At 38.1% G+C, this 24,104-nt stretch overlaps 1 protein-coding gene across 1 annotated transcript in view; it reads left to right on the top strand.

Moving 5' to 3' along the window:
• Nucleotides 1-24,104, top strand: part of LOC145978538 (lysosome-associated membrane glycoprotein 5) — a 37,961-nt gene that overhangs the window by 1,809 nt on the left and 12,048 nt on the right. The window contains exons 2-3 of the mRNA XM_083111198.1: nt 18,359-18,450; nt 22,649-22,712. Coding sequence (XP_082967324.1) covers nt 18,359-18,450; nt 22,649-22,712 — 156 coding nt within the window. The remainder of the gene's footprint in view (nt 1-18,358; nt 18,451-22,648; nt 22,713-24,104) is intronic.

Raw genomic sequence — 24,104 nt, 5'->3', positions numbered from 1 at the left:
CCATGTCATCGTTGTATTTCTCGTAATTTCACACCTAGATATTTAGCTTCCTTACCTCTTCTAAAAACGTTCTCTGAGTTCCATCTGTGGGTGTTTATTAGCATTCAGCTTACCCTGTAGGATTATAAAGTGGGTCTCCTGGGTGGCATTCATCAATTTCACCGTATCACACAAGTCCTTGAAAGAGTTTATCGCAATGCTGGACTTCCTTTCCAACTCTGTTCTTGAATTATCTTATATTACAATTATTACGTCGTGTGCATAGTCTATTTGTGCTTTTGATCCCGAAATATTTCCTAATTTTTCTAGAGATGGTTCCAGGTTTAGATTCCACAATTCTGGGCCTAGAATTCGTCTCTGTGAATTTCCTTGTGTTGTTGATTTTGAGCCGTGAAGTTAGGACATCTGATATGCTTTCCTGTCGGTGCAATAACTTCCATAATTCTATCAAGAGTTCCTGGGTAATACCTATATGTCTCTTAAGATCCTGAAAAGATGCGGCTTGGTTGGTACAGGTAGATGTCAGTTCAAAGCCTCACAACGCCGTCAACGTTTCTACCATCTGTGAGGGCCTCTTTTTTTCAGTTGGAAGAAGGACGCAAAGCCATTTGTACCTTACAGCCTTGCGCCGGAGAACCAACTGCAATCGACTTGATATATCGCATGCAAATGCACTCCATATAAATGTCGATTGCATCTGTGTATGACAAGATCTCGCTTTCATGTCCACAGCGATCTCTTCTAATACACCATTCTTCCATTTGAGTCTGCAATACTAACATGGTTAAATCTTACACAAAGCACTTAAAATACCTATCACTCAACCTAACCTACAAGCTTAAGGAATTCCTTCGCAGACCCAAAAGGAAAAACCGTTAGTGGTCTTACATTACATACATACTATTCGCATACCTACACACACACACACACACACTGGCTATCAATACTTCATTACATAGCTACGTTTTCCTGAAGTAACATGGAAGATCTCAGGGATTACTGCTATTACTGTAATTGTACCGTGGTAAGCTGGCCAAGTTCACCCCAGCATAACAACAGTGTATACTGAGCAAAAGTAGGACCTTCCCGACCCAGCAATATTCCAAAGCTGACAAACTCGAACAGCAGAACAACAGAAAACGTCATGTACTATCACACCTAGTATAGGGCCACCAACGCGAAGGCAGGCCCATTGTCCTAAGTGGAACTTCCACGACGTCTCCTACCAAACGGTAGGGGAAAACCTTATCGGGAGAGATCCTACAGTTTTCCTTGCCATCCGAATAACAGGAATCCATGAGATATAGGGTGGAAACTTAACGTGTATAGTGCTTTATTTTTTTTTTAAAAAAAAAACTACCTTTGTAAGTAAAGTGTGTTTAATATGGAAACAAGGCATAATTGTGTTGTAGCAAGAATCCAAGTTACCTCAGGAAAATCCTGTGTGTTATATTTTGTTAGCACAAATATAACACACAGGATATAACTAGTATATAAAAATAGCAGATAAAAAGAATAACTAGCATTCATTCTGCAATCTAATCTATCAAGCTGTATGCAGCAGCGGTGATGGGATTCTCTGAGTTGGCACTCTAAGACCTGTTGGCCACAGGGTTTATCTATTTTACAGACAAACAGCTTTGAACATCTATAGCATTAATAAGGCTCCCGGTTCAAATAGTGGCCTGGGAATGGGTATTTTTTGGTGACTGTCCCATCATCTTCATCTTCATCAGTAGCCAAAAGTGGCAGAAAAGTGAAGAAAAATAAGTCAAATCAATGTAGCATTAATAACATAAACACGCCGGTTCGGTGACCGAGTGTACTTTCGATCTTGCCACAGGAGTTCCCGTGTTTTAATCTCGAAATGGCCATGGATGTCCATGTAAGTGTCCTTTCTTTAATTCGATGAAATCATCACTCATCCACATCGTCGCTATTAGCCAAAAATTACAGAAAAACGACTGAAAATAATAAAATTCATAAACTTACGTCCTATCCTGCAGATGTCAGCATTTCTCCACTTTGAATGGAAATTCGGCATGAAGAACTTTTACTTTAAGTAAAAGTACAATGTAATTCTTATCGTCAGTTTTTGGATGTAGTTTCATAGCTACTGTAACGAGCTTCAACAATGAACAATAACTGTTGTATGTTAAACATTGTTGTGCTGTTTTGTGTTAGGTCACGTTCACTTATCTACAAATTAATCTAGAATGTAAAAGAAGTTTCGAACTCAAAGAAAGTAAATATTGAAACTGAACGTGAAGTTAGTAAATTTCTGAACTTAGCTAATTTTACTTTTCTTTATAGCCATTTTGACATCGTTGCTCTTTAGGCTACTTGTATCAGTTCATTTTGAATTTCAGAACGTGGATAATTATTGTGAATCTCATTTTATTGTAGCCTATACGTCTGAAATGTTCTTGTGGTAATTGGTCATATTTCGAAAGAAATTTCACCAAATACGTGAAGTTTCCTTAATTTTCTGTTGTTTCTGCTGTGTATAATGTTTCTCGATGTTCTCGAACCGCTAAATTATGAGAAGTCAAGTATTGTGTTTATGCTTATCGACCTTTGCAAGAGTTCCTGGGTAATACCTATATGTCTCTTAAGATCCTGAAAAGATGCGGCTTGGTTGGTACAGGTAGATGTCAGTTCAAAGCCTCACAACGCCGTCAACGTTTCTACCATCTGTGAGGGCCTCTTTTTTTCAGTTGGAAGAAGGACGCAAAGCCATTTGTACCTTACAGCCTTGCGCCGGAGAACCAACTGCAATCGACTTGATATATCGCATGCAAATGCACTCCATATAAATGTCGATTGCATCTGTGTATGACAAGATCTCGCTTTCATGTCCACAGCGATCTCTTCTAATACACCATTCTTCCATTTGAGTCTGCAATACTAACATGGTTAAATCTTACACAAAGCACTTAAAATACCTATCACTCAACCTAACCTACAAGCTTAAGGAATTCCTTCGCAGACCCAAAAGGAAAAACCGTTAGTGGTCTTACATTACATACATACTATTCGCATACCTACACACACACACACACACACTGGCTATCAATACTTCATTACATAGCTACGTTTTCCTGAAGTAACATGGAAGATCTCAGGGATTACTGCTATTACTGTAATTGTACCGTGGTAAGCTGGCCAAGTTCACCCCAGCATAACAACAGTGTATACTGAGCAAAAGTAGGACCTTCCCGACCCAGCAATATTCCAAAGCTGACAAACTCGAACAGCAGAACAACAGAAAACGTCATGTACTATCACACCTAGTATAGGGCCACCAACGCGAAGGCAGGCCCATTGTCCTAAGTGGAACTTCCACGACGTCTCCTACCAAACGGTAGGGGAAAACCTTATCGGGAGAGATCCTACAGTTTTCCTTGCCATCCGAATAACAGGAATCCATGAGATATAGGGTGGAAACTTAACGTGTATAGTGCTTTATTTTTTTTTTAAAAAAAAAAACTACCTTTGTAAGTAAAGTGTGTTTAATATGGAAACAAGGCATAATTGTGTTGTAGCAAGAATCCAAGTTACCTCAGGAAAATCCTGTGTGTTATATTTTGTTAGCACAAATATAACACACAGGATATAACTAGTATATAAAAATAGCAGATAAAAAGAATAACTAGCATTCATTCTGCAATCTAATCTATCAAGCTGTATGCAGCAGCGGTGATGGGATTCTCTGAGTTGGCACTCTAAGACCTGTTGGCCACAGGGTTTATCTATTTTACAGACAAACAGCTTTGAACATCTATAGCATTAATAAGGCTCCCGGTTCAAATAGTGGCCTGGGAATGGGTATTTTTTGGTGACTGTCCCATCATCTTCATCTTCATCAGTAGCCAAAAGTGGCAGAAAAGTGAAGAAAAATAAGTCAAATCAATGTAGCATTAATAACATAAACACGCCGGTTCGGTGACCGAGTGTACTTTCGATCTTGCCACAGGAGTTCCCGTGTTTTAATCTCGAAATGGCCATGGATGTCCATGTAAGTGTCCTTTCTTTAATTCGATGAAATCATCACTCATCCACATCGTCGCTATTAGCCAAAAATTACAGAAAAACGACTGAAAATAATAAAATTCATAAACTTACGTCCTATCCTGCAGATGTCAGCATTTCTCCACTTTGAATGGAAATTCGGCATGAAGAACTTTTACTTTAAGTAAAAGTACAATGTAATTCTTATCGTCAGTTTTTGGATGTAGTTTCATAGCTACTGTAACGAGCTTCAACAATGAACAATAACTGTTGTATGTTAAACATTGTTGTGCTGTTTTGTGTTAGGTCACGTTCACTTATCTACAAATTAATCTAGAATGTAAAAGAAGTTTCGAACTCAAAGAAAGTAAATATTGAAACTGAACGTGAAGTTAGTAAATTTCTGAACTTAGCTAATTTTACTTTTCTTTATAGCCATTTTGACATCGTTGCTCTTTAGGCTACTTGTATCAGTTCATTTTGAATTTCAGAACGTGGATAATTATTGTGAATCTCATTTTATTGTAGCCTATACGTCTGAAATGTTCTTGTGGTAATTGGTCATATTTCGAAAGAAATTTCACCAAATACGTGAAGTTTCCTTAATTTTCTGTTGTTTCTGCTGTGTATAATGTTTCTCGATGTTCTCGAACCGCTAAATTATGAGAAGTCAAGTATTGTGTTTATGCTTATCGACCTTTGCAAGAGTTCCTGGGTAATACCTATATGTCTCTTAAGATCCTGAAAAGATGCGGCTTGGTTGGTACAGGTAGATGTCAGTTCAAAGCCTCACAACGCCGTCAACGTTTCTACCATCTGTGAGGGCCTCTTTTTTTCAGTTGGAAGAAGGACGCAAAGCCATTTGTACCTTACAGCCTTGCGCCGGAGAACCAACTGCAATCGACTTGATATATCGCATGCAAATGCACTCCATATAAATGTCGATTGCATCTGTGTATGACAAGATCTCGCTTTCATGTCCACAGCGATCTCTTCTAATACACCATTCTTCCATTTGAGTCTGCAATACTAACATGGTTAAATCTTACACAAAGCACTTAAAATACCTATCACTCAACCTAACCTACAAGCTTAAGGAATTCCTTCGCAGACCCAAAAGGAAAAACCGTTAGTGGTCTTACATTACATACATACTATTCGCATACCTACACACACACACACACACTGGCTATCAATACTTCATTACATAGCTACGTTTTCCTGAAGTAACATGGAAGATCTCAGGGATTACTGCTATTACTGTAATTGTACCGTGGTAAGCTGGCCAAGTTCACCCCAGCATAACAACAGTGTATACTGAGCAAAAGTAGGACCTTCCCGACCCAGCAATATCCCAAAGCTGACAAACTCGAACAGCAGAACAACAGAAAACGTCATGTACTATCACACCTAGTATAGGGCCACCAACGCGAAGGCAGGCCCATTGTCCTAAGTGGAACTTCCACGACGTCTCCTACCAAACGGTAGGGGAAAACCTTATCGGGAGAGATCCTACAGTTTTCCTTGCCATCCGAATAACAGGAATCCATGAGATATAGGGTGGAAACTTAACGTGTATAGTGCTTTATTTTTTTTTAAAAAAAAAAACTACCTTTGTAAGTAAAGTGTGTTTAATATGGAAACAAGGCATAATTGTGTTGTAGCAAGAATCCAAGTTACCTCAGGAAAATCCTGTGTGTTATATTTTGTTAGCACAAATATAACACACAGGATATAACTAGTATATAAAAATAGCAGATAAAAAGAATAACTAGCATTCATTCTGCAATCTAATCTATCAAGCTGTATGCAGCAGCGGTGATGGGATTCTCTGAGTTGGCACTCTAAGACCTGTTGGCCACAGGGTTTATCTATTTTACAGACAAACAGCTTTGAACATCTATAGCATTAATAAGGCTCCCGGTTCAAATAGTGGCCTGGGAATGGGTATTTTTTGGTGACTGTCCCATCATCTTCATCTTCATCAGTAGCCAAAAGTGGCAGAAAAGTGAAGAAAAATAAGTCAAATCAATGTAGCATTAATAACATAAACACGCCGGTTCGGTGACCGAGTGTACTTTCGATCTTGCCACAGGAGTTCCCGTGTTTTAATCTCGAAATGGCCATGGATGTCCATGTAAGTGTCCTTTCTTTAATTCGATGAAATCATCACTCATCCACATCGTCGCTATTAGCCAAAAATTACAGAAAAACGACTGAAAATAATAAAATTCATAAACTTACGTCCTATCCTGCAGATGTCAGCATTTCTCCACTTTGAATGGAAATTCGGCATGAAGAACTTTTACTTTAAGTAAAAGTACAATGTAATTCTTATCGTCAGTTTTTGGATGTAGTTTCATAGCTACTGTAACGAGCTTCAACAATGAACAATAACTGTTGTATGTTAAACATTGTTGTGCTGTTTTGTGTTAGGTCACGTTCACTTATCTACAAATTAATCTAGAATGTAAAAGAAGTTTCGAACTCAAAGAAAGTAAATATTGAAACTGAACGTGAAGTTAGTAAATTTCTGAACTTAGCTAATTTTACTTTTCTTTATAGCCATTTTGACATCGTTGCTCTTTAGGCTACTTGTATCAGTTCATTTTGAATTTCAGAACGTGGATAATTATTGTGAATCTCATTTTATTGTAGCCTATACGTCTGAAATGTTCTTGTGGTAATTGGTCATATTTCGAAAGAAATTTCACCAAATACGTGAAGTTTCCTTAATTTTCTGTTGTTTCTGCTGTGTATAATGTTTCTCGATGTTCTCGAACCGCTAAATTATGAGAAGTCAAGTATTGTGTTTATGCTTATCGACCTTTGCAAGAGAACGTTTCATTGGTGTTGCTTGGCTTCCTGAATATTCTAAAATCAGACGGTTATCACCCAGTTTATTTAAAATATTAAATACAGAGCATTCCCTGACATTCGCTACGAGACTCGGCGGCAAGCGGCTCGGCGTCAGCGCTTGTCTTTCCCGGTGAACGGGGTTCGCAACAGTCGCACGCTACAGTCTGTTTTTTTCGCTCTCCCTGCCTTCGCTCTCTTTCCCTTTCTGTTGACGTTGCAGACTAGCGCCAGTATAATCCTCCCTCGGAAGTTGTGTTGTGTCGTGTCGTGTCGTGTCCGTGTGTTGAAGATTGTGGCTTAATATGACACCACAAAAGTTTACATTTCAACAAAGGATTTATCTTGTCGAGTGTTACTTCCGAAAGTGGAATTGTGGAGAAGTGCGAAGACGTTTTGCAACGAAATTTCCTGGTGTTCCCTTTCCACATAGGACCACTATATTAAACCTCGTAAAACATTTTAGAGTAACAGGGTCAGTTCTGAATAAAAATGGAAAGAAAAACCCACGTGCACTTACTGAGGAAAAGCTCAATGAGATAGGACAAAGGTTAGAACAGTCTCCTCGGAAATCTATCCGCCGCCTCACAAGAAACGGGTGTTTCAAAAACCACAGCATTTAGAGCCGCTAAAATTGTCAGCCTGCGATTTCTATTTATGGGTAAATCTAAAAAATAAAGTATACAAAGACAATCCGCATACCATCCGTGAGTTAAAAGAGAGTATTGTACAAGAAATCGGGAGAATTATAGTAGACGAACTTGCACGTGTAAATGCCAATTTCCTTCGGAGATGCCAGGAATGTGTTGCAGCAGAGGGGCATCATTTTCAACACCTTCTGTAGTCAAGGTTAGTATATAATATGAAAACTGTAATTTTAATAACCTACTGTCGCGGACCCCGTTCACCGGGAAAGACAAGCGCTGATGCCGGGTCGCTTGCCGCCGAGTCTCGTAGTGAATGTCAGGGAATGCTCTGTAGTTGACGTATTCAATCAAAGTGTAATGTTTCACTAGAATTTATAACCAGTTAAAATGTTCAAGTTTTATCGGCCACAAAAATTAGCCCTTTCCATGTATCTTTCTCACTTCTATTTATTACATTTTAAAAAAATAATCATAAGCCCATGGGACGCAAGGACCCGATCGCTCGCCCACTTCGCCCACCCATTGCTACGCCTCTGTTGTTGAAGTAAAAAAAATAAACAAAGAAATAAAAACGCATTCTCTGCAGGGGTCTCAGGTCCGATTCCCTTTTAAGGCACCTTGTAGACTCGTTCTGTTCTGATCCAAGTTTAAACTGTAGGTCCAGTTCCGATTAGCAGTGCCGGATCTACAAATCTTGCCCCTCCCCCTGCAAAATATTGCCGAAGGCCACCTCTACCTATATTTACATTTACACACACACACACACACACAAACACAACACACACACACACATACATACATACATACATACATATATATATATATATATATATATATATATATATATATATATATATATATGCTGTTGCTGAGAGGTGTCAACTGTGGTCATTTTACATTGCTATCGAGATTACTTAGATTACAAAGCTAACCGCCTATGAACAAATCGATTGCGGCGGTTTTAAGAGTTCACTGGAATTTTTTCCACAGTTAGTCTTTTAAATTACATATTTACTTTTCTAGAATGAAGTGTGTGTAATTTGTATAAGCAAGCGTAAAAGAGGGCTACTTAAAGTACTAGATGTTAGCAAACAATATGATTATATACTCTATGCACAACCCTACAAGTAATTCTGCCGGCGGCCTTGGTTATGGGCCCCATGAAGTGTAATATCCCTCAAGGTGGGTCCCGGACAGAGAAAGGTTGAGAACCACTGGGTTAGGGGAAACCACATTGGTGTGTTTCAAGTACACGCCCGCCATATTGAATGCAACTCAATTTATTTTAAATGGAAAGGGGGGGGGGGGGTGATGTGGTATATATATGACATTGTTTTCTCACCTGGAAAATGGTACATTTGTTACAGTCATGCAGTCGTAACTTTTACCTGATGAAAGATAGTTTGAAGAAACCTTCACCCCTGCTTTTCTCGTGAAATTCTAGCCTCGTTTGATTCTACCACACGGGAAACCCGGGCTGGGTGTCTTAAGATCGAAATTTTTCCGACTTTGTCCCCGCATAAAGTGACTCTAGGACCCATCAAGCCTTAAATCAAATTGTACCCGGAGGGATAAACGCGGCCGCAGCGTGGTGCTGATCACATCACCTCCAAGATGGCCGACATCGATAATATGTGGGGCCCTACCTCCACATACCCTAAATGTGCCTTCATGGCACGGTGCTATATGCATAGGGAACTTTACCTTTACCTGTATATATTGTATTCGTTTCTGTACCCCTGAGTAACTGAGTTTATTTCTTACATACGCATATACGAACCCTCTACTATGTCAATGGCAGAGGGCCCACTAAATGCTTACTTGTCTCCGCCCCCGCCCCCCCGCACTGCGGGGCTTTTTCGGATTGTAGATCCGGCATTGCCGATTATCCTATCATGAGCATAAAGTGGACTTCTCGAGCCTGTTAAACGTGGTGATAAAATAACACAACTAATGAGTATTGAATATTATTAGACATAATAAAATATCCCAACCATGGCAGTTGGGAGGGCAATCGCCCCTATCGTCCTCCCCGTGGATCCGAGCCTGAAAGCCACAGACGTAAGATTGACGTAAATAGTGATTTGTTCACAGTGAGCAGATTTGATGTGAATTTCCAGTTATCTTATGTCAGAGAATATCCTTCGTCACTACTTGTCCTAAGCTTTACATTAGTGCGCCAATCAGTGTGCTAAAATGTTATTCTCACCGAAGTGAAGAGTTTCCCGCCAAAATCGATCATAAAAATGTGTTTGTGTTTCACCATAACTTAGAAAGTTTCGATCATAAAAATGTGTTTGTGTTTCACCATAACTTAGAAAGTTTCCGAGAATGACAATCTCGAAGTTGATGTAATTTGGGTCATTTCTAGGTGCCAGATTGGCAATATAAAAATTTATATTCTACACTATATTTTTATGTTCATTTCTTCTTGCGAGTATATGTATTTCAATGCAGTGGCGTACGCAAGGGTGTTACCGGGTTTAACCCCCCCTTGAGCTTTTGAAATATTATGGAAAATGTTGTAGAAAAAATTAAAATGGCTAATTTATCACAGTCAAAGATCTGCGACAGTAATAATAATAATAATTTGAATTATTATTCCCATGCAGTATGAAGAAAAACACAACATTCCAAACACAATCTAAGCGGACGCAAAGTTCAATTTTGCAATTTTTTTGCAAAGTCGCGCAGTGACTCTCGCGAGAATTGTAAAAATTCCTTGCTTCGTCGCAGTGTGCCGACCTTATTGCAAACGTTCTTCCCGGTACTGATTTCACATCCCCTTGTGAACTCTCAAGTTATGCTGAGTCTACATCCACATCATTAAATAATGTTGAAGAAGTGCTTTGTGAATCACCTAGAAGTGATAAATGTGTTGGAATGTCTATAAACTTACTTTTCAACGAAACCATAGACTCAGTGGAATTTAGCAACACGTATTCTCGCGCTTCATCATCATCCTGGGGGAGTTCCATAAATGTAAATTTCCCCGTGCATATAGCACCGTGCCATGAAGGCACACGTAGTGGTGTGGTGGGCCCCAAAGATTCTCGATCTCGAACTATTTTGCAGGTGATGTGATCAGCACCATGCTCCGGCAGCCTTCATCCCCCAGGGTTGCTCTCAGGTACCCATTGCTATGAAGCTGGGCGCGGAGACAAGGCTGGATAAATGCCAACCAATTCCGGGAATCGAACCCGGATATCCCACGAAGTTGTCAGACTAGACCAGCGCGGCTCCTTGAATGAGTTTCATATTTCGATTATTTCAATAAATTTAATATATTTGCTTTTTTTATAGATTTTCTTCACACTTAAAATGTTTCACTTATCAGATACAAATAACCGTTGACTAGACAATTATTTTGTAACAAAGAAACAAAAGAAATGTAATTTTGTTCTATTTCTTTCATAAACTAGCAGCTAATTAAACTAATTAATTAATTATAAGAATCATTAATTAATTAATTAATTAAAGTATAATAAAACAATGGTAATGTGAATTTGTAGAAAGTTTTCGAAATAACACCCCCCCTTGATGAAATCGTGCATACGCTACTGGTTCAATGGCAGGTTTTTATTACACACTAAAAGTTTTTTGAGTTCCGATATCTTTTCTGTTAACGATCATTAGTTTTAAATAGTTTTAAAGCACTGATTACCGAATTTGTCTATTGTGCTCCGACTTTAAGTTAAATTAAATTTACTATAATAACAGAACGCTTACCATCGAATTCTCCATGTATTTAAATTGGAGAACAGTTGCCTGCTTGAAGGGGAAGAACACAACTATCGTGCTGCCATCTACAATCAGCTTCACATGACCAGCTCCATTCTCTCAATATCTAGTACGTACAACATCTGTGACACACGTCATAGACAGTTGTTGATGCAAAAGTCAAGACATTTTGTACAGTTAACATAAAAAGTCGATACAATTAAGCAATGCATTGAGCTAGTAATTAATATTTCCCTGTAAGTTTCCTCTCGTGAATTTACAGCCTAGATCCATGGACGTCCGGAAGGATGGGGGGTGGGGCAAGTGCCCCCTGGAAAATGAAGGTCCACCTAAAAACAGGCCCGTACCCAGGATTTTTTGAGGGAGGAGCCAGATCTGTGTGTATACATACAGTGGCGGCTATTTGGGGGGGCCTGGGGGCGCAGTTGCCCCTGACCTGACTTTTCTAGCTATTTTTGCCCTCGTCTCGTACAGTGGGATCCATGAGTATTGCCGTGCAAATTGTCCATGACTATTTTCAATAATTTCTGTCTTACATTCTGTGTGTTTTTAAGCAATGGATTTTTATGTATGCTCGCGCAGAAGTTGTCAACAGCTTGTTTCGAGTTTTCTTTTAATTTTTCAAGCTCTTATTGGGTCAAATAAAGTGCACGAATATGGTGATGGACAATTTGCACGGTAATACTCATGGATCCCTCTTAGTGCTTGTCTACCAAGAGAAAATAACTCATTGCCCCCCTCCCCTTTCCCAGTTTTGGCACCCAATTGCCGAAACTGGTCAGGAATATTTGGATAGTTCAGAGTTTCGCAAATAAAAAATGTTTTCAAATTTCCTTTATTTTCTTATACCAGAAGCATTAAACAGCTACGATAATTCTATGTTTAGAAAATAATATATTTGTAAATTAAATTATATGCATTAGCAATTATTATTACAATAAAGGATTCTAAATGTGAGTTAACCCATAGCCCGCTATAAAGCAGTGGCGACTCGTCGCTTTTTTTAAGTGTAGGAAGAAGTTATGGTAAACTGAGGAAGTTTTGAAAAATGCGTTCAATTACAGTCGCACAAATCGCTCGTACTATCCATTGCATTTAGAATGTTACCTGCAGGCCCACGCGGAAGGTAGGGCAAGGGGCCCCTGCCCCTTGAACTATGAAATTTTTTAATGTGAACCTATAAAAAAAACGAAAATACATGATGATATTTCAGATTTTGCAAGAATTTCGATTTTGTCCCCTCCCTGTCGTGTGGACTGGGGATAATAAAAAGTGCTGCTTAAACTCTGGAATTATGATAAATGTTTCTAAATTGTGCTAGGATTTATTATTAATTACTTTTTTCTGATAACTACAGTTTTAAGTTCAATTATGCATATATTTTTCGAGTTTTGGACTTGCGTTACTTATTATTCACTACACAAAATTGTGTAGAATGGCTCAACAAACGAGATGGGTTGAGCATAGAACTTGAAACAGTTTGAGAAAATGGTTTGTTTACCGCCAACCTTCTATAGATTTAGGGCCGGTTGCACCATCGGCACTTAATCTGCCACTTTACAAAGTGCTGGATAACGACAGGCGGGAGATTTAGGCGGCGGTGGGTTGCACCAAGCATTTTTATCCTCGGCCTTGTAAGGTGGAACTTTCTCCTGCTTGCCGTACGACCTGGCAACAGAAACTGGAGAAAGTTGTGTTTTCGATTGTGTTTTGTTTGTTTATTACGTGCTAATATCTGCTTGTCAATTCCAAATGCATGCTTTTTCAACTGAAATATGTTTAAAAAAAACTAAATAATTATTGCAATAAAATGAAACAGCTGATAGAAGTAGGTAATGCATGTGTCGTACTCTCATATAATATCAAATGTATGTTATATGATACAATATAACCCGTAATCTTTCGAAGTAGTGGGAAGCTTACAAAATTTTCAATTTATTTTTCACGTACTCCAATTAACATAATGCAAAAAAGAATATTCCTCGTCTTATCTTTCAGTAAGACATACGGTCACTTTTTTAAAAATATTAAACACTACTAAACAGTGACCAAAATTTTACGAAGTCGTAACAAATGCAAGTTACATTTATTAAATTTTTAGTGCAAGGCTGACATAGCCTATCTGAGTTTGTGTAAATATACGGAATGAGAAGAGCAATCTTCTATTCTGCTCTTACTAATTTATCATTCGTTTCTGTTAATAATTTATCAATCCGTAACCCCTTATTTAGCGAATAGCGAGTATTAGTATTATCAACGTTGACCATCTCATAGGTTTCTTCTTTATTTATAATGCAGCTTTCGTGAAAGTTGGTTAACGATGCAAATGAAAATTAAATTTTTGTATTCAAAACAAATTCGAATAGCACAAAAAAAATCGTTAATCAACGGTTCCATGTACAAGGTACATTTTGGGAATTACTATCATCTTAGCACAAAAGGAAGAATCAAATAGTAATGTAAAGTACCGTAGTACTGTATGTACGCATGTTTTATTCTTATTAAGAAAAAAGAAGAAACTCCAGGCTGTATATATATACTTTCAGATAGGTAGTTTCGTGCAACGTTATATGCTAGTGCAATGCAAGAACGTATATATTTCTTTACAAAAAACAGTAATATTCACCAGGAAAATATACATTGTACATACATACAAGCTGTGGTCCTTTTTAGACGACCGGATAGGGACAGTATTAGCACCTTGGGTACTACATGCTAACAACACCAAACATGGCCTGCCTAACCTATCCACGTATATACGTATATAATAGCTTAAATAAACAAATTATAATTTGCCAAACCTATTTACATGCTCATTTATGCTATTATATGCCTACGTGGATAGGTTAGGCAGGCCAGGTTTGGTGTTGTAAGCATGTATTTCCCAAGGTGCTAATGCTGCCCCTAGCCGCTCGTCTTTTTAGGCCAGTTATTTTGAAAAATCAAATACAAGATCATGTGTATTGCATATGAATGTTAAAAAAACAAGTGCACGTTTTATGCATCTTCAGGCATGTAGATTCGGTTTATTACAATGGTGCATTTTCTTTGTATCTACGAAACGTAACACCATTCGGAAATTGTTCCTTGTATATATGTATCAACGCCGTAAAGATACTGCTGTACCTGTCTCTATTATTATTATTCTTTGCCAGTTTTAAAGTTAAAGTACAAAATCTCGCACAATGTAATGAAAAATATGTTACTTCGCATAAAACGTTTCCTCTAAGTAGTAAATACTGAAAAAAAAACTTTGGCATTTACGTCTTATGCTCTCCCATGAATATTAGGGTAGGGTTGGTTAGGTTAGGTACAAAACCAGTAGGAAATTGTTCCTTGTACTTGTACATGCATGTCAACATCGTAAGGATGCTTGTTAACAGTAAAAAAATTTTTGCCAATTTTGGAAGTTAACATACAAAATCACACATATACAATGTATACGTTTCTTAAAAGATTGGTATTACGTCTTATGTACTACTAGGTATGTAGTTTCTTGCAAGGTTATTATTGTAAATGTGTGTGTTTGTAAAAAACACACCACCATTCGGAAATTGTTCCTTGTACGTACATATGTATGAACTGGACGGTAAGAGTAGCTACTGCTAAATATTATACGTGCATTCTTTGCCAGTTGTTATTCGGAAACAACACATTACTTGTTTATTTGCAATGTTACATTCACACCAATGGCGACGGAAGTGACTCTAATAATATTACACGTGTTTCAATCTTAAAGATTACAAATTACCAGGATTGCGAAAAAGCAACTGATGCATGGTGTACATTTCATGTATTGCGTCTGGTTGAAAAAAAATGTTACAGCAAACACACGTTCATTTATTTGGAACGGCATTTTAATACAATTTTACAAGCATCAAACGCATTACTTTAAACTGGTTTTATTTTCTGTACCCGCATGCACTCAAATCCTACATACGAAATTACAGTGAAACTGCTAATGCTAATATCAATATACAACATTTTCGGAACACACACGAAAATGACCATCTAGTATTCATTTCTACACATATATTTACAAACGTTGCTTTATTTATTGCCATTCCTGGGATAATTAACAAATCCGCCTTTTTTTGCTGTTATTTTGTAATGCAAAACATGCAGCAAACTTTCGCAATTTGCAACAGCTGATCGAGACTTTGCCATTTTATCAACTATAAAAGTGTAAACACAGATTATACTAGGTGCTGCACGTATCTGTTGGCTGCACAGTGTACTGCTTTTCCATGTTTACCCGGCACTTAACGCGTTAGGCGGAGCCCCGACCGCCACTTACGTTACACGGAACTTTAAGTGCTAGGTAACGTTAGGCGGACATTGAACAACCGCAAAATGGTGTTAAGTGGGGGATAAGACGTTAAGCGGAGATGGTGCAACCGGCCCTTACTGCCGTAAAATCTCCTCAGGAACAAAATCGACAGGATAAAGAAAAAATAGAGGATGATGGATCGTGGCATGGTTGTAAAAAAAGCGTGTCGCTGTGCGTGCATACTTCCTTTTATTTGAAACAAGTCCGCTGGTGAAGTATAAATAAGATTTGAACGTAATTTTATTTCAATTCCCTGAAAACCTATTCCTTTGAATTCGATTTTCCTCTCCCAGGAACTCGCGTTTGCAGATTATACTAGATTTCACCATTATGCCAAAAGCAGGATGCTAGGGGCCAACTAAGATCAAATTGTGCTAAGTTTAGTACCATTTTGATGGGGTTGGCACCACTGATGTAGGAACCCCTCGATGATTCCTCACTGGATGCTTTAAAACTGCAACCTTCCTCCTGCCCCTTTTCCACTCCTCACCTATCTGTTTGTAGTAATACTAGAGAGGTTCCTCAGGCGGGGCAGAAAAGCGTGTGTGTCCATCGTCTTTTGGCTGCAGCTGGAGGGAGCGCCACTAGTCAACTCTTCCATGTTTGTACATATTAGAAACGTTGTACTTTATTCATACAAATTCTAAAATCTTCTCAAAAAATCTGGACATACACAAGTACAGCACTCGTATGCATAACTCCCTCCACCTTTCTACTGTCTGCACATCCAAAACACATAGTGGTCTAGGATTTCAAGGTGTAAAACTCTATAACAAGCTGCCAGAGGAATTCAAGAATCATATTCCAACCAAATTTAAAATAACAGTAAAAAGCTTGCGTATGAAGTATTTGTTTTATAGCACAGAGGAGTACTTAGATCATATTTTTCATTAATAGACATAACCTTTGACTTTTCTTGTATTTTTATGTTCACTAATAGTCATAACCTTTGATGTTTCTTCTATTTTCTATGTTATTCCATACTCTCTTATACTTTTTAATATGCATAAGTATGTGTTAATTCCTTTGTACTCAAAATCATACATGTAATTTTATTTTATACTCTTTATACTTTTTAATATGCTTAAGTATGTGTTAATTCCTTTGTACTCAAAATTATACATGTAATTGACCTATCTCATATCATAGTGCTATTTGTACTCATATGATCAAATGGATGGAAATAAATCTTATCTTATCTTATCTTGATAGTAGCTAACCTAGTCAATTGTACGTACATTGAGCTCATAATTTTATAACGTGCATTATTATTAAACTCCGAAAAAGTAGAGAAATGGAAGCAAGTATAAATGAAATGTAGGAAGTTCCTCACTTTCTACATGGAGGAATCGCTCCTGCTATAAAGGATCATAGTGGTGTATGGTTAACCAGAAAGAAAAGGGAGAGAGAGACATTTTCACCTTGTAGCCAGTAAGGCGATTAGGTACCAAAACATTTGGGGGGGCAAGAACAATTTACCTACTTTCTCTTAGTAGACAAGTTTAAGTTTGAGTTGTTGTTTTAGATCCACTTTTATGCACAGATAGACTAATTCGAACTGGACCTGCTGTTTAAAGTGGGATCCGAATCACTATGTGCCTCCACCGGTTCTGGATAGACATGGCTTAGCATTAAGAGGCCATAGTGTAGGAGCAAAAGTGGAAATAGCAAAAAGTACATATTTCACACATAATTTCGCTTCAGCCACAGTAATTTATGTTAATTATTATAAGGATGTTGAAGGAACATGATAATTTCAGACTGAAGCAGTGTTTTTCGAGGGGGCATCACTATTATGGGGGAAAATATGCCTCCTTACTTGCCCCTTCCTGGAAAAAAATCCTGCAGGCGTCTATTCTTAGATCATATACATTTGTGTATATTTGTAGTGTGATTTGTTTTTCTTTATTTTTAAACAGATTGAGGGTCCCCAATTTATTTCAATGGATGCAAACACTTTTTACGCTTACTGTACTCCTCATAGACATCTGTTTGATGAATGTTGATTACCAAATCAGCTTTAGTCCTTGATTGCTGCATACAACAGACAGATGACCTTTTACAGTGCTCAGTAACTCTACTACACTTAGAAATTTCTCTCTCCCACGCACCACACAATATTTATAAAAATATGTAACAGGCTAAAAGTTTCTGGATGATGTTGCAGAATCTGCCAACATCAATTTACGAAAATGCATGGGACAAGTTGTGAACAGTTGTATTTGGAATACATGTGATGCCCCACTTGAAGGGGGGAGAGGTTACCTTGAAGATTTCAAGTGGTAAAAGACTCAAGTGACACATCGTTTGATAGCTGTCCTAATTTCAAACAATTTTTGTGAGGTCCTGTTTTTCGATTTGTCAACATTATTTTGAATGTGTACCCAAAAATTGCTCTTTAGTTTATGTCTAATGGATAGAGATTCCAACAAGGATTGTGGCAGTGGCTACCGAAATTCATAGAAAATAATGTAAAACAGCTTCGCGGAAAATGTGAGGATAGATTTAGTTATAATGAAATTTCACACCAGGGGTCCCACCTTTGAATCCCTGCCTGGGCATGAGTGTTCTCTGTGAATGTCTTTTTCATCAATTTCATCATATCATCGCTCATCCTCATCATCGCTATTAGCCAAAAGTGGCAGAGATGTGACCCTAAATAACAAAAATCAAATAAAAATTATTAAATTTGGTGATTTACTTTGCGCTCATTATTAGAATACAATCATGTATGCAGTGTGCAACAACAATAAGTGCTGTCTTTCTTTTGCAGTGTTCATAGCGCTATGTGTGACTAAGTCAGTTACTTCCCAGGATTATGACTCATCAACCACTGAGAGTAGCACTGATGGGGGTGACCAAGCGGTTCGTAAATTTTAGAAGTTGTATATTACTTTATGTAATAATTTATTGATTCTCAGTTAGTGATTTCTCAAAACTGAAGCAATATACTACCAGGTGTCTCATAAGTCTCGAACCATAGGCATTTTTCATATTGCCCCTTTTTTCTGTTACAGGTAAACCATGTCACTGACTAAGGAGGAGCGAATCCAAGTTATTTTGCTCGTGGGGAATGTGTAACACACATTCATTTACTGTGTTGTACAATAATAAGTTCCTAACATTAATTTGTTTTGTTCTTCTCCTATGGTTCCAGACTTATGGGACACCTTGTATAGTACACTATAGTTTAAAACTTCTTTTTAATGTTATCTTCTTCTTTGAAGAATTGTTCTCTAAGTGTGTGACTGTGCTTACAAACTAGTAATATAATAGTTGCTTTGATACCACTTCATAGTGATACCCATACCAATGTGATATTCTTACTGATTACCACCAATACCGATGCTTGAAAACTAATAAATAAAGGTTGTTCAAAATATTGATTAAGTATTAAAATATTCAAGAATTACATCAGAATATTAAAAGATATGTTATGTAGTCAGAAAATTCAATTTTCACAGAAAACTGGTGCAACATAAAAAGAAACCGAATTTTTTGATAATTTCCTTGATAATTATGCTCCTCAAAAGTGTCGTGACACACTCCCTGGCAGGCCTTGTGGTTCGAAAGAGTGTTTCCAAAAACAAGTTACTGTTGTCCCCGAGGAGGTCCCAGATTTGGTAATAAGGAGATCCTGCTATTTTCCAGTCTTCCTGTACCCATCTCACTATGGCCGTGAGGTTGAAAATGAAGGGCCACCTGCTACAGTGTTATGACACAAAGCAATTGGTCACTAACTGAATTCTGTAATTTGCAGTGATAGAAAGAAATAATGATACATCAATAACATGGCTGTAGAAAAAAAATTCAGGGAGAGATTTACCCATAATTTGTCCTGCACTATACAAGCACGTGTTTCATGGGACCAAATATAAGTTACAAGTTAAACCTACACACCAGTGGTTGCTGCTCATAAGGACAATACGGATACCGCACTGCTGTATGTATGTAACCACATTAACATCTATGTATAGTTTTCACATTACCTGCACTGCAAATATTTCATTGCTTACATACTGTTGGGTAGTCGGCCTTGTATTTTTTCTCCTGCATAAATTGTGCTGTTTGCAGGCCACTGTCTGAGGGAGCGAAAATTCGCTTTTGCAGCGGAAGAATTCTGGCAGGGTGCCATCCTCCCACTTTACGTCCCTGCGAGCATTCTCATGCGATGCCTCATGGGGGGATAGGCAAGACAGCTGGGGAGAACACATGCATTGGAGCTGTGCATTGGAGGACAGAGGGTTTCATCATCCGAAAAACCCAACCACCTAGGCAAAGCTGAACCCTCTCCCCAGAGAACTGTGAACAATGAAGAGTTGCCAGAAGCAAGGACGTTAACATAAGAAAGAAAATTACCAACCATTGTAAAAAATTATTCTATATTCATTTGAAGGTCAGCAAGATAATTTTGTGGCAATCATAAGGAAATTTTGAGTCTGAACTAGAACAACACTAGAAAGCGGACAACCAGAAGTGAAAGTGGAGGGGTCACGGATGTACTGTGATTCCAAGAATAAAGCCTGTTTCACACAGGTCTCAGTAATTGCAAATGTTTGAAATTTCTAGTTCGATGTTCCAATAACGGATTTTCTCAGCATTGTCTCCCAGCTGTATTTTTGTAAAGCTTTGAGTAATGGGTTGCCAATTTTGTTTCCTGGACTTGCATTAATCCAACATGCCAGAAGTTTCCGGTTGTGAGGTGAACCATAAGAAATCTCCCCTTTAAATACAGGTCATGCTCACTAAAATTAACAAATTTTATTGGGGCAAAGTTATGAAAGGAACTCTTATCTTACCCTCGACTGTTCCTGCAAAACTGATATGTCCACAGTGGCGTGCCCAGGGGGAGTTGGTGGGGGTTCTAACCCCCCCTTTGACCCAGTATTCCTAAAAAAAAGAACATCAAATGCAGAAAAAATGGCAAAATGGGGCTGACTACTAAAAATGTATACCTAACCCCCTCCTTTCGAAAATCCTGGGCACGCCACTGCATGTCCATCATGACAATCTTAATATAATGTTTATGAGACCGAGTTTGAGTCCACTTTATGCATAGATAGGCTAATCAGGACTGGACCGACATTTTCAACTGTAATTCGAACAACTAGTGCCTCCACCAGTATCAAACCCTTTCATTACAAGGTAACAACGTTACCACTAGAGTGCATCATCGAGGCTTTTTTGCTCGATTGTCTAATAGTTCGCACGGATGACACTAGATGGCTTATGGAATGGACAGTTTCTATGCTCGAGCGAATAATGTTCGAACAGGCAAACGATCCGTACACGCTCGAAGCCCATTAGTTCATGTATAACTGTTATTTGTCTGTGGCAGTGGGCCTTCAAATATGCTTCGTGAAGTGAAACATGCTGTGAAATTGAAACTGAAGTGAACATAGTCATCATCTCCATGTTAAAATGTAATTTAGTCTATCTTACAAATACATAGCAATATATGAAAATGAATAGATGATTATGGGCTGAAACTACCAGCACGAATTTTACACATATATTTGTATGATTATTGTCACATTGAAATGATATTTGATATTCTATATATTTGAGCGTGGGAGATTTGATCGAGTTTGAGCGAGCAAAACTGGTCCAATGCAGTACTCTAGTTACCACTATGCCATCAGGAAGGCCTGCCTCAATATATACAAAGGCTGTCGCAGAGAAGGTGAGACAGATTTTTTCCTGGCTTGGCAACACTGCCTATGGTCTCGGCACTAGTCGCGTCATGTAGGATGACTCATTCTGTTTCCGTAGCAAGTTGTCACATGTTGCGAAACCACGTTAGTGAGCAGCTGTGTTGATTTACGTGGAACGTGTTTCGTTTACCCCTCCAGGTTTATGTATATAACATTGCTTTTCGCAATGAGTATTCAAGATGAACAGCGGCATGCCATAAAATTTTTTTGGCGTTTAGGGAAAAGTGCTGTGGAAACATATGCAATGTTTCAACAGGCATATGCTGATCAAGACAGACTGAGTAGAGCCACAGTATTACCAAGGAGTCATTGAGACTCTGCGCCAGCACGTAGCAAAAAAGAGGCCACATTTGAAGAACTCCTTCACCACGATAACGCACGCCCGCATACCGCGTGGGCTTTTCAGGATTACGCGATGAAGAGAAAAATAGAAATTTTCCTGCATACAGCATACAGCCCGGACCTTGCAACCTGCGACTTTTGGATATTTCCACTTTTAAAGGCTGCTTTACGTGGTCGTCATTTCATGACGAACAAAGAAGTGATCACCGCAGCGCATGTTTTCTTCGGTTCGCTACCTGACGACGAATTTTCAAAGACATTCACAAACTGGCAGGAGCGTATGGACGCTTGCTTAGCTGTCAATGGTGCCTATTTTGAAAAAGATGTACGTCTACTCGATATGGCTGATTCTGAATAAAACTTTTGTGGTTTTAATTTTTTTGTTTCATTTTAATGATTCTTGGAGGGATCCATGTACATACTTGTCTTTTAACTGCTACGCAGTCACGACTTTTTGACCTATTGCGCTCATTTTGGTCTCAATTGGCAGCTAATGAACCAAATTTTCACCCTAGTACATTTGCTAGCCAATGGAGGTCACTGTTTTCCTATACAGGAATTAGTCTCACCTTCTCTGCGACAACCTTTGTATATATACTGTATCTTGTATTCCAATACACATTATATTATATATTTCATTAAATCCATATATAGTATAAATTTTTGCAGAGAATAAAAGCAGATTGTGGAATACAGGACATCTGGTGAACCTAAATGTATGGATCCTAGAACAAATCAATAAACTACTAATGATATGTGTGTTTTCTGATGCAGGTTATGAGAAAAAAAATTAGTTTCAGACCTTAAGTTGGAAAATTGTATCATTGCATTTTACCAGGCATTAGTGTTGCGAAATGGAATTAATTTATAAATGTTTTTGTGCTGTACTTTGGTTTTACCTTCTCTTATATTTTATATCGAAAGAGAAAGGAAAGAAATTTTACATGAACTAATTTCACAATAAGTATTTTTCTTTCTTAATGTTTTTACTCTATTTATTCTTTTAGGGTAAATTGACCAGTGCAGATCAGACGAGTGAAACCTCTGTAACAAAGGATAATGATGTTACTGGTGAGAAAAGAGTATTTTTTAATGTCAGCTGACTCCACCGATAGACGTCTTCAACTGTCGCAGTAGAGGCTGCCCTTACGGTAGTGGAAAAGTATGAAGAAAGAACTCCGAAGTAGACAGAGAATACTTACTTGACTTATGTTCTAAATCTCCTACTGAAGCAAAGAGCTGCTACAAAGTTTTACCACCAGGTCCAATTCTTGGCCATCGTGTGGATCTCTGCCCAAAACTGTCCCATCTCCCTTCATCTCTTCCTCCATGTTCCTTCTCCAGATCATCCTTGGCCTTCCTCTCTGTCTACTGCCTTTGGGGGTTCCATCTGAGGGCTTGTTTCTCCACCGCATCCTCCTTTCTCAGGCTATCCAGCTCCAATTCCATCATCTTATGTGCACAGTGATGGATTCCTCTTGATTTTCCTGTAGGAGATCCATATTACTGATGATGTCAGACCAGTAGATGTCAGACGATGTGCATCGATTTGTAAACTATCATGGGCAAACTGCCTCCCTCTACGTACAGTTGTGCCTCTGAGCATATAGGCATGTGCCCAGCCACAGTTCAGTAGATAAATAGATTTCACATCCAGGAAAAAGTACATTTTAATCAAAGAACATTTTTTATAAATTTACGTTTTTATTGGAATTAAATTTATTCAAAATGTTTAATTTAAATATAATACCATGTTGGCTATTTGTCAACAATTTGCAGTTCTTTCTTCACTTTTCCTGATACTTTACTATCTGCATGCTTCATCTGTCTTTCTCTTTAAGCATGTGACTTCTAACTTGTGCCAGACGGAAAGAATAACCAAGGAAAATGGATAAATTTCTTGGTATGTGCTTACATATAAATTTTACAAAATCAAACGAATTGAGGAAGAATAAGGGAACAATAAACAAACCGATTTGATCAAGACAGGAGAAGAACTGAGGCCAGATCGGTACAAATTTTTGTGCACCAAAACCTATTTCCATATGATAATGATTCACTGGTATAATTTTTGTAAATTGTTTACGACAAACTTGAAATTTGCTAATGTCTTTGGAAGTACAAGGTTCTTACCTCAAAAATCCAGTTTTGTCCATGCATCTACAGCAATGTCACCCACAGAAAAAGAGGGGGGGGGTAATTTATATTAGATATGTATGTCAAAAGTAGGTATCAGAACAGTTTTTCAAACTGAAATAGCTTTGACACGCAGCTGATTTATAATAACTCATTGAAAAATTAGTGAAAATTTTACTCAGCCTCAGTTTAAGCCTCTGTCCATTCCATGTCAAAACAAAGTCAGAGTTTGTTTTGAATCCACCTTATGCTTGGATAGGCTAATTGGGACTGAACATGGGATCTGAACCTGTGTGCAATGTACCTCCAGCAGGGATAGAATCTGGA

This window comes from Lepisma saccharinum, chromosome 25, assembly GCF_977018435.1.
Source record: "Lepisma saccharinum chromosome 25, izLepSacc3.1, whole genome shotgun sequence".
In the NCBI taxonomy this organism is placed as follows: Eukaryota; Metazoa; Arthropoda; class Insecta; order Zygentoma; family Lepismatidae; genus Lepisma; species Lepisma saccharinum.
The sequence above is the reverse complement of the archived record's forward strand: the minus strand, read 5'-3'. Positions and strand labels throughout refer to the sequence as shown.